The sequence below is a fragment of the Martes martes genome, assembly GCF_963455335.1.
Source record: "Martes martes genome assembly, chromosome: 9".
Classification (NCBI taxonomy): Eukaryota; Metazoa; Chordata; class Mammalia; order Carnivora; family Mustelidae; genus Martes; species Martes martes.
Window position 1 is genome coordinate 121,214,057 of NC_137896.1, and position 15,500 is coordinate 121,229,556.

Below are 15,500 nucleotides of genomic sequence, written 5' to 3' on the forward strand. Positions count from 1 at the left end.
TCAATTCAGATTTTTCACCCTATGTTACTTAATTATAACCACATTGAAATAATACTACTTTTGAGGAAGAAACCATGGTTTTTGGTGCATAATAAGCTTTTCCTATCTGATGCAGTTGTATAATCAAAGAATAAGGCTCTATCTCACAGAGTTGACGTGGTACACTTATAACTTTCTTTCTTCACTGTTTTAGATGCAAAGAGTGTGATATAATTCAAAAGCACAATTTTGGCTCTTAGATTATTTCGTATCTTTAAGTTAAGAGGCTTATTTTTTTCTTAGCAGAAGAAGCACTTGTTATGTATTAGGAAAACAACCTCAGGGTCTGTTGTGTAGCAAGTGGAAATTACATGAGTGTTGTATTACTTTTACAAGCTCCCATGAGTATTTGGAAGCTTACAGTGTTCTGTTTTGCAGAACTCTTGGCCATTTGGGAAAAAAAACTAGCATATACATAGAAGACAAAAGCCAGTATTTTGAAAGCTATCCATGTTGCCTAAGTGTTTACCCAGATTCTTTCCCTTGAGGATGATGTGGACAGAAATTAAATATGTTAGCCAGAAGGATTTTAACTTGTAGTTCTAAATGTAACTAGTATCTCAGATATTTGACCCTAATTATTATCTTATGGATCTGTATATGTTAAGCCATTCCCCATTCTTTGTCTTGTAGATATCACATTCTCTAGCCCCCAGTCTCATTCACAAACAGACCATTATTGAGCTCATTTTGCTGAAAGTTCAGACTTAGTCTTGTAGTCTTCTCAGAATCTTCTGTTTTGTACCAGTTTGCTTAGGAATAAAGCTCACAGTTTTACCCTAGCTTTTGGAGCCCTCTGTGGGCTGTGCTTCAGCCAAACCCATTCATATTTTCTATTAGTGTTTGTGAGTACCATGTACTAGTTACTGAACCGAGTGCTTAGAATACAAAGATGATTGTGACAGTCCTTGCCTCTTACAGTAGAGATACCCAGATGTAATACATGTTGAATAATTGCTCTGTGGCAGACATTATGCTATGTGTTACGGTATTAGTTTAAGAGAGTTTTCATAACAAAATGCTATAGACTAAAAGAGGCTTAAAGAACAGAAATTAATTTTCTTACAGTTCTGGAAGCTCAGAGTCCTAAATGAAAGTGTCAGCAGGTTTGGTTTTTCTTGAGACTTCTCTTTGGCTTGCAGATGGCTACCTTCTTGCTGTGCCCTCACGTGGTCATTTCTCTATGTGCACAGACCCTCGGTGTCTCTTTATCCAAATTTCCTCTTCTTATATAAGGACACAGATTGGATAGGGCCTATTCATACAACCTTATTTTACCTTAATTACCTCTTTAAAGGCTCTACTTATTTTTATTTATTTTTTTAAAGATTTATTTATTTATTAGAGAGAGACAGCGCGCGAGAGCAAGAATGACTGGGAGAGGAACAGAGGGAGAGGGAGAGAAATCCTCAAGCGGAACCACCCGCCCCAACCTCGAACACGGAGCCCATCATGGTGCTCAATCCCAGGACCCTGAGAACGTTACCTGAGCCAAAATCAAGAGTTGGATGCTTAACCGACTAAGCCCTGCAATTATAATAGGTTATTAAGGTATAGAGATAGCATAGAGGTGGCAATTACAAATTTTGTCTTGAAGTGACCACAGATGATTGTAATGCAGTTTTATAAGGTCTCTGTTAGAAATATGTACACAGGGGCGCCTGGGTGGCTCAGTTGGTTAAGCGGCTGCCTTCGGCTCAGGTCATGATCCCAGCGTCCTGGGATCAAGTCCCGTATCGGGCTCCTTGCTCGGCAGGGAGCCTGCTTCTCCCTCTGCCTCTGCCTGCCACTCTGTCTGCCTGTGCTTGCTCTCTCTCTCACAAATAAATAAAATAAAGTCTTAAAAAAAATAGAAATATGTACACAGTGTGAATAGAGCACAGAGGAGAAGACACTACCCAGAAATGACTAAGGTTAGGAAGGGCATTCATTCCAGGCTGAGAGAAGTAGTGTACAAAATTATAAAAAGAAAGTGAATGTGGCTGGAGAATAGGGTGGGATAGTGTGCAATAGGGTGGAAGAGTGAATGGAAATTAATTGATTCCCCTTCTCACCAAGTCTCCATTTACTGAGCACCCATGTATGAGATACTCTCTTACGGATAAATTGTGGTCAGTTCTGGAATTGTACAGCTCTGACCTGGAAGATGCCTAAAGCCTATGTAGTAGGCTTAGTGAGATTGAACACAGAGGGCTTAGTGACAGATTGATTAGATGTGACTGACAGAAATCGAGAATGACTTCTGAGTTTGTGGTCTGAGTGGTTAAGGACTCTGAGAAGGAAACCAGTGGAGGAACAGGTTGATGGGCATTATGCTATATTTAATTTTGGACGTGTTAATATGAGTTAACTTTTGGTGCACTCAGATAAAACACATATTTCAGAGTAGTAGTTGTGTATACAGTTCTGGAGCTTGGGAGACATTTGGGCAAAAAACGCGGTTGGAATTATCAGCATGTAGGAGCGAATGAGACCATAGAGGTGGTATACAGGATGAGAAGAGAGAGAATCCTAGGAGGAATCCTTTCCTAGGAAATTTAGGTCCCATTTCTCAGTTTAGGTCCCGTCTTACTGTTGGAACTTATGGCACCTTTGTTAAATGTATTGCCCCTCTTGGGAGTGTGTACAGCTTTTTCTTTGTAAACCAGTTTTATTGAGGTGTAAGTTACATAGAGTACATTGTTTTTTAAAACTACATGTATCTTTTAAAATCCACTTACCCTTTAAGGAATATTAAAAGCTACATTCATGAAAAAATTTTTTTTTATGTCCTTCCAGTTATAAGTAATCCCTTCATCTTGGAATCATAGCACTTTGTAACTTTTCTGAGACACTTTTTACCTACCTCTCTACCACCTGCTCCCTTGCCCTGAGGTGGTTACTTGTTCACATATCCTTATACCTTGTGTTCGACTCTAAGCTGATTGGGAACAGGATCTGTACAGGTGTATGTATGGAGCATGTTTTGAATAAATGTGGCCAGTGAGTAAATTTCATCAATTGTTCTCTTGTTAGGTACTAACTGAAGGAGTTTCAAATTACATAGAAATTATAAAGTGGGGACATGATAACATAATGGAGATATGAGCCAGTAAATACATGAAATATCTTTTTTATGAAATAATTTGAGATGAAAAATTATCCCATAAAAATTAGTTTTGCTTAAAATGTTAATCTTTCTTAATAATTTTATGGGAAAAGAACAGCTAATGTACTTCTGTTTGCCAAAATACAAAAGATACACTGATGCATTGATAATAGTTGCTACATTCATAAAAGCAGTGATTCTTTTTTTAAATTTTATTTTATTTTATTTAAATTCAGTTAATTAACATATGGTATATTATTAGTTTCAGAGGTAGAGGTCAGTGATTCATCAATTGTATATAACACCCAGTGCTCATTGTATGCTGATCACAGTTACCCTATTCCCCCACCTGCCTCCCCTTCAACAGCCTTCAGTTTGTTTCCTATAGTTAAGAGTTCTTATGGTTTGTCCCCTTCTCTGTTTCCATCTTATTTTATTTTTCCCTCCCTTCCCCTCTATACTCCTCTATTTTGTTTGTTAAAGTTCACATGTGAGTGAAGTCATATGATAATTGTCTTTCTCTGATTGACTTACTTTGCATTATATTTACTAGCGTTATATCCTGTATACTAGCTTTATACCCTCTAGTTCTACCCATGGTGGAATGGTAAGATTTCTTTTCTTTCTTTCTTTCTTTCTTTCTTTCTTTCTTTCTTTCTTTCTTTCTTTCTTTCTTTTTTTTTGATGACTGAGTAATATTCTATTTTACACGCGCACACATACACACACCCCACATCTTCTTTATCCATTCATCTATTGATGGATGTCTGGGCTCTTTCCACAGTTTGGAAAGAGCTGCGACATTGCTGCGACAAGCATTGTGGGGCAGATGCCCCTTCAAATCACTGTGTTTGTAGCCTTTGGATAAATAGTAGTGCAGTTCCCGGGTCATAGAGTAGTTCTGTTTTTCACTTTTTAAGGAACCTCCATATTGTTTTCCAGAGTGCCTGTACCAGCTTGCATTCCCACCAACAGTGTAAGAGGGTTTCCCTTTCTCTGCATCCTTGCCAACATCTCTTGTTTCCTGACTTGTTAATTTTAGCCATTCTGACTGGGGTGAGGTGGTATCTCATTGAGGTTTTTGTTTTGTTTTGTTTTGTTTTAAGATTTTATTTTTTTATTTGACAGAGAGAGAGATCATAAGTAGGCAGAGAGGCAGGCAGAGAGAGAGGGGGAAGCAGACTCCCCGCTGAGCAGAGAGCCCGATGCGGGGGCTCGATCTCAGGACCTTGGGATCATGACCTGAGCCGAAGGCAGAGGCTTTAACCCACTGAGCCACCCAGGCGCCCCCTCATTGAGGTTTTGATTTGTATTTCCCTGATGCCGAGTGATGTTGAGCATTTTTTCATGTGTCTGTTGGCCATTTATATGTCTTCTCTGGAAAAATGGCTGTTCATGTCTTCTGCCCATTTCTTGACAGAATTATTTGTTTTTTGGGTGTTGAGAAAAGTAGTAATTCTATTAACTTTATAGATGCTCATTAGTTTGCCCCCAAAATGTAGGTGGTCCTACCTTTATTTTATAGATATAAGGGGGTTGAGGCTCAGAGGTTATGTACTTAGTGTGCATATCCACAAATCTTATATGGCACAACTGAATGGATTGAGTTCTGCCTCAGAGCCAGTGTGTGTGGTTTTTTGTTGTGCTTATGTTACTTTCATATTACATGGATTTTGAGATTCTTAAGATCATAAAGTATGAGACAAAAGAAGTAGTAAATACATAACTTACATTTTAAAACAAGGATTTTAAGTCTGATGTCCACGAGAGTCTATAGAACAACATCTGAAATTGTATACATGTGTAATTTTTCATTTTCATCACATGCTTACAAGGATCTAAGATTACCCCCTCCCACCTTTCAAAAAAGATGAAGTTTGAAGACATGACATCTGTTCTGGTTTTAATGTTCTATAAGCTTATGATTCTTTGATGTGTATAAACATAGACACAATTCTAAGCTAAGAATGATTAAAAATAATTACAGTGATAGGCACATGAAAAATACTGTTTCCTCATAAATGCAGATGCTCTTCAGAATAAATTCCTTATCCTTCAGACCAGCGGGAAATTTTTATGGTTCTCTTTTTCATTCATGCATTCATTCATTCATTCATTCATTCATTTCCCATTTAAGTGTGGATGGACTATGGGTGGGAGGCATACATTTAAAAACAAAGACCACTGAGTTATTTTAGAGTGATAATGTGCCAGATACATGGCTTTATATTTTCACTTAAATCTTTCTTAGCTTTTTCAAGCTGGGGTAGAAAGCCAGTAGCAGAAAATTGTGGTACCACATGTACCACAAACATTGTATTATCAGCTTGAAAGTACAGCTACTTTTTTTTTTTTTTTTAAGATTTTATTTATTTATTTGTCAGAGAGAGAGAGAGAGAAAGAGCACAGGCAGACAGTGTGGCAGGCAGAGTCAGAGGGAGAAGCAGGCTCCCCACTGAGCAAGGAGCCCGATGTGGGACTCAATCCCAGGACGCTGGATCATGACCCGAGCTGAAGGCAGCTGCTTAACCAACTGAGCCACCCAGGCATCCCAGTACAGCTACTTCTAAGGATGTTTAATTTAGGTTTTTATGTGTAGTAGCTAAAATTTGGAGTAATTTAAAACTTCTAACAGTAGAGCAATAGTTTTAAAAAATTAAGGTACATCCTAGTTTGGATTCTTACACAGCATTATGGTTTGGTTCTCAAAGAATATTTGAAAGTTATCAGGAAACTTCTGATTTTGTCTATGATGGCGTAAAAGAAACTGAATTTTCCCTCTTACCTGAAACAGTGAAAGAAACTGAACAAAATGTGTGAAAAAACAATTTTGAAGTCATTGGATGTCAGGAAATGAAGGATAGTGTTCCCCAAAAGATGAGAAACAAATAAGTTGAGCACTGTAGTTGCTTGGAGAATTTCCAGACTGTGGTACAGGAAGGAAGAGCCCAGGCAGGACCTGGAAGTCTACCTGAATTACAGAGACAGAGCTGGGAATGTAAGGAGGTCAAAGTAGGTGGAGTTCTCAGGGCAGAAAGAAAGCTGCACAGAGAGCATTGTGGAGATCTGCAGAAGATCCTCCTCCTGTTTTGAGCTCAACACTGGTGTATACATGGGAGGAAACTGAGACCAGAGAAAAGAAATAATCCTAGAACTCAAGGAGGGCTGGCAGTAGTGCAGCAAATAGAGCTAATAAACCAACAAGGAGATAAAATGGGATCAAATATAAGTACACATCCAAAAGAAGTAAGAGAAAGAAGGAGAAGGGAACAAAGAGCAAATGGAACAAGTGGAAAATAAATAGCAACCTTATGAATGATCACATAAATTACAGTGAAAGTAAATGGTCTATTTTGGCGTAGTCTCAGTAGCTTAATTTTGCTTTTGTTTCCCTTCCCTGAGGAGACTTACCTAGAAAAATGTTGCTAAGGCTAATGTCTGGGAAATTACTGTCTGTGTTCTCTTCTAGAAATTTTATGCTTTCAGGTCTCACACTTAAGTCTTCAATGCATTTTGAGTTTGTTTTTGTGTATGATGTAAGAAAGTGGTCCAGTTTCATTTTCGTGCATGTGGCTCTCCAGTTTTCCCAACACCATTTGTTGAAGAGACTGTCTTTTCCCCATGTATATTCTTGTCACTTTTGTCATAGATGAATTGCCCATGTAAGCATGGGTTTATTTCTGGGTTTTCTGTTCTGTTCTGTTGATCTGTGTGTCTGTTTTTGTACCAGTACCACACTGTTTCGATTCTTACAGCTTTGTAGTACATCTTGAAATCTGAAATTGTGTACCTCCAGTTTTGTTTTCCTTTCTCAAAGATTGCTTTGGCTACTTGGTTTTTTTTGTGGTTCAGTATGCATTTTAGTATTCTTTGTTCTAGTTTTGTGGAAAATGTTGTTGGCATTTTGATAGGAATTGCATTGAATCTGCAGATTGCTTTGAGTAGCATGGACATTTTAACAATATTAATTTGTCCAATCCATGAACATGTAGTATTTTTCCATCTATTCGTATCACTTTCAGTTTCTTTCTTCAGTGTTTTATAGTTTCCAGAGTACAGGTCTTTCACTTCTTTGGTTAAGTTTTTTCCTAGATGTTTTACTCTTTTTGGTGTGATCAAAATGTATACTTTAAATATGTGGAGTTTAATATCTCTAATATATCCTTTTTGTTTTTAAGACTTAGGGAAGAACAATGTTAAATAATAAATTCAAATTATACAGTTGTGGTTTTTTGGTCATGGATTCTTGAGACCTATATTCATTTATCTTCATATTTTTATGATATCTCCTTTGGATATTTATTTTTATACATATCAAAATAAACTCTTTGATTTCTGACATTTTTTCCTCCTTCCCTCTCAATTTTTTCTCTTATTTTTTGCAGTATTACTTCCATTTTCCCATTTTTCATGCAAGAAGCTAGAGAGTTATCCTTGATCCATACCTCACCCTGCACTTCATCATTAAGTTGCATTATTGAGAACATATTTCAAGTCTGTAATCTCCTTTTCACCACCCCCACCCTCGTTCAGTTTGCTCTCCTCTCTCACTAAAAAAAAGAGCCTTCTGATTATGTTCCCTGTTTTTATTCTTGACCCCTTCAATACAGTTCCCAGGTAATGGCTAGAGATGATCTTCTTTTTTTAAAAAGGTTTTATTTATTTATTTGAGAGAGAGAGAGAAAGAATGAGCACGTGCACGCACCTGAGCAGGGGTGGATGAGAGGGAGAGGGACAAGCAGACTCGGTGCTGATGTGGGGCTTGATCCCACAACCCTGAGATTAAGACCTGAGCCAAAGTCAAGACGTGGTTGATTAACTGACCGAGCTTCCCAGGTGCCCCTGGAGATGAGCTTTTGAAGATCTTCATTTAAATCATGTTACTTCCCTGTTCTGATCTTTTTAGTGACTTTTCATTGCTCTTAGAAAAAGTCTGAGTCCTTTAAATACAGTCAGATTCCCATTTGTCTCTTGTTGTTTATTTACTTTTTTTTTTATTTTAAAAAGATTTTACTTATTTATTTGACAGAGAGAGAGAGAGAGAGAGACAGTAAGAGGGAATGCAAGCAGGGGGGAGTGGGAGCGGGAGAAACAGGCTTCCTGCTAAGCAGGGAGCCCGATGTAGGGCTTGATCCCAGGGCCCTGGGATCATGACCTGAGCCGAAGGCAGACGCTTTAACAACTGAGCCACCCAGGTGCCCCTCTTTTTTATTTTTTTTAAATTAAGGTTTTATTTATTTATTTGAGAGGGGAGGGAAAGACAGAGCAAGCACAAGGGGGTTGAGGGGCAGAGGGAGAAGCAGACTCCCTGCTGAATAGGGAGGCTGTTCAGTCAAGGCAGACACTTAACCAACTGAGCCAACCAGGTACCCTATTTATTTGTATTCTAACCACAGAGGCTGCCTTTTAGTTTTTTGAAATCTCTAAGATCTTTTTACTCCAGAACTTTCTCCCATGGTATTTTCTGAACCTGCGGTGATTTCCCCCCTACTCTTCAGGTGGCTTCCAAGTGCGTGCTTTCAGTCTCAGTTTAAATTCCACTTCTTCAGAGAGGCCTTTCCTTGTCCAATTCAAATTTACCCCCACTCCAAATACCATGTGGGTTTTCATCATAGCCATTACTCAAGGTTTTGGGGGATGTGGGAAGGGTGAAGGGAAATGTTTATATGTGTGTATGAGAGATTATTTGATTAACATCTCTGTCCTATACTAATATGAAAATTCAAAGTGGGGACCTTTCTTGTTCATTTCCATGTAGCTATTACCTGGCTCAGGTCCTGGTACAGTTGCCATTATTTATTGAATGAATGTTTAGAGAAATGTGTTGGAAGGAAGTATACCAGTTGTTGCCTTTTGAGTGTAAGATTTTGTAAGATTTTTGTAAGATTTCCACTATGAACTGTTATGGCTTTCTCAATAAGAGCAGTTATAAATAAAATGTCCATCTATACTTTTTGCCTTTACAGGGTTGAAAAGCAGATGTTATTTTGAGACTCGGGGTTTTAGTTCTTGACACTTTATAAAATAAGTGACCTTGATATATTTACTTGATTTTTATTTTAAAAAAAGATTTTATTTATTTATTTATTTTAGAGGAGTCGGTGGGGGGAGAGCAGAGGGAGAGGGACAAGCAGACTCCTGGCTGAGTGTGAGCCTGACACGGGGATGAAATTGAGAGTTGGATGCTTACCCGATTGAGCCACCCAGGCACCCCTTTCCTTTTCGTATTTCAGAGCTGCATAGCTCTCAGAAGTCCTTTTTATGTTGTACTGTTCATGAATGGGGGCTTCTGGATTACTGTAAACCAGAGACTCAGTGCAAGTGTCATCAGTAGTTTACCTAGCCAGGTAGATGGTTGTGTGTATTTCCCTCCTTGATTTACCTGTGATTTTTATACTGTCTTGCAGTCTTCAGCTTAGAGTGTCTTGCTGTATTTTTTTGTTTCTGTTATGGTTTTTTTTTTTTTAAGATTTTATTTATTTATTTGACACAGAGAGAGAGAGATCGCAAGTAGGCAGAGGCAGGCAGAAAGAGAGAGAGGAGGAAGCAGGCTCCCTGGTGAGCAGAGAGCCGGATGTGGGACTCGATCCCAGGACCCTGAGATCATGACCTGAGCTGAAGGCAGAGGCTTAACCCACTGAGCCACCCAGGCGCCCTCTGTTATGGTTTTTTAATAGGTCACTGTTACTTAGGGTATATTATCTTCTTCACAGTTTTGACCAGTTTTCACTTATGGAGAAAAGTATGTAAGATTCTCTGATGCTCAGTATTTATCTGTGGCAACTCTGGTGCTGGGCATATGGCGAATGTCCTCTGAAACTCTTAACATTTTTTATTGAAAATCATACATTTTTGTTTTTTAAAAATATAAAATAAAGCTTTTTATCTTTGAGATAATGAATTGTTAAATAGGCCTTGTACAATTGACCCTGAACAACACAGGTTTGAATTACATAGGTCCACTTACACATGGATCTTTTTTTTTTTCTGGTAAATTCAGTACAGTACTACAAATATATTTTCTCTTATGATTTTCTTAACATTTTCATTTCTCTAGCTGTATTGTAAGAATATAGTATATGATACATTTAATATACAAAATATGTGTTAATAGATTATTTATGTTACCTGTAAGACTTCTGGTCAGCATTAGGCTATTATTAGTAAATTTTGGGGGGAGTCAGAAGTTATGGGTTTTTGACTATGTGGGGATTTGGCACCTCTGACCCCCTGTGTTGTGCAAGGGTCACCTGTACTTTGAAGTTCTAAAAAATACAGTTTTCAGAGAATTATCAAGGTGACTAAGTTGTGTATTATATTTATATTTTACTCATCATTTAAATGAGCTTGTTTCTCATCTGGAAATGCTTTTTACAGTTTTATTTAAATGTTTGTATTCTTTACTTTCTCTTTTTAAGATGCCCTTTGTTTATGTTATTTCATTTATCTATATATTCATATATCTATATCTATATCTATATCTATATCTATATCTATATCTATATTTCATTTATCTATAAAGAATACCAACTTTTTTAACAGATAAAATAATTAGGCACAGGGCTTGTACCCTGAAGGACACTGCACATGCCATCATTGCAGCGGAATTGGATCCAGAATTTAATAAACTCTGTGAAGAAATTAAGGAAGCAAGAATAAAAAGAGGTGAGTTATGGAAATGAGCTTGCTCCTGAAGACCAAGAAATCACTGAGTATTACCAAATGATGTTTCTTTAGGGTTGCTGGCATTATGAAAATAATCTCCTTTGAGGCATAGACTTTATATATTCCTGATACTAATGTGCCATGCAAATTCTCAAAGGTATTTTAAAATTTTACTTTCTGTGACAGTTTTACTTTCTGTGAAGTACAGCAGTACAAATTATAGAAAGTTCTTTTCAGTGAAATTTTTTTTTGGAGGAGTAGATCTGTTAATTATTGGTTCTTACTCTTAAAGGATTTATAGGCTTTCATATCTGTAGAGGGTTTACTTTTTAAAAGTTTTTAGGAATACAGTTTTTGTTTTCTCTGTTGGCATTTATGTGTAGTTTTATTAATATAAAATTAACAGAATTAGCAAATACGGTTTGTTCATTCAGTGTATAAGCTTGTCCTTGGGGAACTCACTTAGTAGGAGGCAGAGAGAATTATAAAACAAATCAAGTACAGTTGAGATGTATGAGTTGGTCAAACATGTTTATAGCACAGAGGAGAGACCTCTTTTTAGGGATCCCAGCATTTTGTCTAGAGTTTGGGGAATGAATAAAGGAGTGTTGTTTCTAGTGGAGCGGAAGAAGGGAGGCAGTGACAGAGGAGGAGGAGGTATTTGTAAGCACAGCAGATAATAGCATGTGTAAAGGCATAGAGATATGAAATAACATGGCATATTTGAAGAACTACAAACTGGTATTGATGAAGCTTTATGGAATGGTGGGAAATAAAGGTGAGCAGAGTCCAGGACACTGAAATTAAGAAGCTTTTTTCCTTCTTTGTTAGGCCTTTCCTGGTCACCTAATCTAATATAGGCCCTGGTCACCATAGCACATGGCATTTTGTCTTTTTTTTTGGTCTCTCTTCCTTATTTGGAATATAAGTATTATGAATGGCTTATTCGTAGCTCTACTGCAGACCCTAGAACTGTCCTATAAATATTTGAATGAATCGATGCCAGTGCTGAGGAGCTTAAGCTCAGTGTTTTTCAGGTCAGTGTTTTTCAAAGTGTGTGTGTGCCTAATACCCACATCAGCTTATTAGACTTAGCGAATTAGATTCTCGGAGAATTAGATTCTCGGAGAGTAGTAAGACTGAGAAATCTGTACTTTAACGAACTATTCAGTGTTTTTTTTGTACACTAAAGTTTGAGAACCATTGCCATAGTCAGTATGAGTCACTGAAATATTTCAAACTGTGAAATGAATTGGTAAATTACTTTGGCAGCGGGAAACAGCAAGGTCTCAATATGTCAGGTTAGGAGGATGAGAGACTAGTCAAAAAACTGGTGGAGCCAGTTTGGAAAACAGTTTGGCAGTTTCTAAAAAATTAAGTATAACATTTACTATACGACCCATGATTCTACTCCTGGAAACAGCCCAAGAGAAGTGAAAACATATGCACTTATAAAGACTATTCACAGCAGCTAAAAACTGGAAACAGTGCAGATGTCCATCAACTGGTGAATGGGTAAGCAAAATGGTATATCATAAAATGGCATACTGCTCAGCCATAAAAAGGAACAAATTATTTATACATGGTACAACATAGATGAACCTCAGGATCATTACCTGAAGTGTAAGAATTCAGTCACAAAGACCACCTGTTTTGTGATTCCATTTGTATGAAACATTCACAAAAGACAAATCTGTGGAGACAAAACGTAGATTCGTGATGGCCTGGGGTAGTTACCTAAAATTGGGTTGCTGTGGTGATTGCACAGCTCTGTAACTTTACTAAAAATCATTTAATTGTATGCTTAAAATGAGTGATTTTTTTTTTTTTTGTTACGTAAGTTGTACCTCATTAAAGCTTTTGGGGGAAAAAAGCTGTTGGAATTGTGCAGAGTTTTAATTACTATGAAGTGAGAATGGTATAGGATCAATGTAAATTGGGGCAGGGGAGGAGGCCATTGTGAAGGGAAGGAAGAGTCAAAATTGGCTACTCATATGACTGATTTAATACTTAGTAGATGCTAATACTATCAGTAGAGGTAGGGAATATCTCTATAGAGATAGGGATGAACAGGTTTTTGTTGGGGAAAGATAAACTAGTTAGCTTTAATTTGACCCATCTTTATGATACCCAATTGGAGATACCAAATAGGCAGTTGGATATAGGGATCAGAAGCTCAAGAGATGCTTTGGCTAAACATGTAGATTTAGGAATTATTATGTAATGATGATAGAAGCCGAAGGCATGAATGATACTTTTTGGTAGAAGGTATAGATCAGAGTGAGAAGAAAAGGGATTCCAGAGACAACCCTGAGAAAGATCAATATTTAATGACCACACAGAAGAAACAAGTCTAGTGAAGGAAATTGAGATGGAGTGGTTACTCTTAGGAAGATCAGTGTAGGAAAACCAAACTTACTGTGGTGTGGTTTGACAGGCATCTAATACCAGATGAAAACAGTTCAAGTGAATGGGGTTTAATGACCCAACAAACACTTATACATTCTAAGATGGCAGAAATAGTAACTTAGACAAAATATTATCATTGTCTTACAGTCATAAGACTGTGTGGCTTTGCAAATTAAGCCGAGTAAACATAGGGTTCCTTTGGGGATTAAGTGTTCCGCATGGCCTGCTGGGTTATTTCTTTTTGATTTTATATCTAGTTTCTTTCTCATTTTTAAACAAAAGATACTGTTTTCATCTGAATTACAAACTGTCCAGGTGTAATTAATGACTAAAACTTAGTTCTTTATTTCAGACTTTTTTTAAAACCATGTTGGTTTATGTAGCTGGGAATATTTAAATAGGTGTTGCTTATCTTTTGCCTGCAGGCTTATCAGTAACAGCAGAACAAATAAATCCTCATGGCACTGGAGCTCGGAAGACTGAAACTAGAGTTGAAGAGGCATTTCGGCACAAACAAAGAAATCCATTGGATGTCTGGCACAACTCTGCAAATAAATGTGCATGTGAGTGTTTGAGACCATGTTATCCAGTAGTGGGAAGAGCTGAGAAGGATGCAGATTTGTTAGGAGTTGGGGACACAGACTAGGTGCTGCTGTGTTCTCACAGGTCTTCTCATCTTTTCTCTGTCCAGAGGTGAAGAACTTGTGCGGTGGGATAGAAGTATACTTCTCTAACTGTAGGGAAAGAGGGCCTGTTTCAGGAGATATTTCTTTTTCTTTTCTTTCCTTTCCTTTTCTTTTTTTTTTTTTTAAGGTTTTATTTATTTATTTGACAGAGAGAGACAGAGAGGGAACACAAGCAGAGGGAGTGGGACAGGGAGAAGCAGACTTCCCGCTGAGCAGGGAGCCTGATGTGGGACTCAATCCCAGGACCCTGGGATCATGACCTGAGCCGAAGGTAGATGCTTAACAACTGAGCTACACAGATGCTCCTCTGTACAGCCTTTTAAAAAATTAATTAATTGATTAATTAATTTGTACAGCCTTTTTAATTTAGTTTTGTTTAAGTGAGATGTATTTAGAAAGGGAAAATTCATTGTTCTAGGTTTTTGTCACTTGTGGTCATTCATGCTGATTTATAAGATTTCTGAAAGACAAATGTTAACGAACGCAGCACTTTCCTAATATAGTCCATATGTTTGCTGAAGTTAGCCACCCTTGGAAGATCTATGCTTTTCTGGTATAAAGGTGGTCTTACTGTTGAAACTCTCAGTAAAGCTGGCCGTAATATGTTCTTTCACCAATGGCATTGGATTTGAGTGAATGAATCAGATTCTTTTTTTTTTTTTTTTAAGCTCTTTTCTCTGTGGTATTTGGCATTCATATGTGAGAAAATTTGAAGGACTTAGTGGTACATTTGGTTCCATGAAATTGATTAAAGCTATTTGGTGTAGTTGTATCTTGGATCGTGATCATGACCTGGATTATGTAATGTAGCACTCTAATTTTAAACCTTGAAATCCTGTATATTCTCTGCACCTGATACAAATATTTACTAAAACCCATTGAAAATTAGCTTTAAGCAGTTTAAGTTCCCTTAAACATTTAAATGTTATTTTAATCTACAAATGTGAGTTTAGTTTTCTCTTACCAGTAGATGGCATATGTGACTCATCATTTGCCTGTTTCACATTAATTTACTTGAGTTATAAATCTAAATATCCTTAAGATAGAGTTGCTTTCCTAAGGTTTTAGTTTTGGAAATAAGCTCAGAGAGGCTTTAAAAATTGACTCTAACTATTGTGTCCCCATATTGGTTTTTCAGACAACGTGCTCCTGTAAAAGGAAGTAGTACCTGAAAGATTAGTTCCATAAATGGATACTGCTACCACATGTCAGGTGCTGTAGAGATACAGCAGTGCTTAACACCGAAATCCCCATTCTTGTGGAGCTTGTATGATTAATTTCTCTTACTTTACCAAAATCATACCTATCATTAGAAATAATTATATGAGGAAGAGAAAAATATCTCTAATTTGACCTTCTCCCAAATGAGAACATTTTCTTTGTTCTTAGCTGGGATGAAAGGGTTAGGAATAAACTTGCGTCGGTAGGCCTTCTAAGCCTTTACTTAGTGCCCGCAGATCAAGTCATTGAGCTAGCTCTTGATTGAATAGAGTTTAGCTGCTTCTTGCTGTAGAGTTAGATGGCTTAGTGAGGAAAGATAGGGGAACTGTTTATGATTTGGTTGTGTTGCTGGAGAATAAGTGAGGTCACAGTGTTTGGAGTGATTGTCAGTA

At 37.4% G+C, this 15,500-nt stretch overlaps 1 protein-coding gene across 2 annotated transcripts in view; it reads left to right on the forward strand.

The window, feature by feature from the left end:
- The window catches only part of ATAD2B (ATPase family AAA domain containing 2B), a 152,135-nt gene that overhangs the window by 124,277 nt on the left and 12,358 nt on the right, over nt 1-15,500 (forward strand). For both annotated transcript variants that reach the window (XM_080814879.1, XM_080814880.1), the window contains exons 23-24: nt 10,670-10,792; nt 13,627-13,764. In XM_080814879.1, the coding sequence (XP_080671005.1) occupies nt 10,670-10,792; nt 13,627-13,764 (261 nt within the window). The remainder of the gene's footprint in view (nt 1-10,669; nt 10,793-13,626; nt 13,765-15,500) is intronic.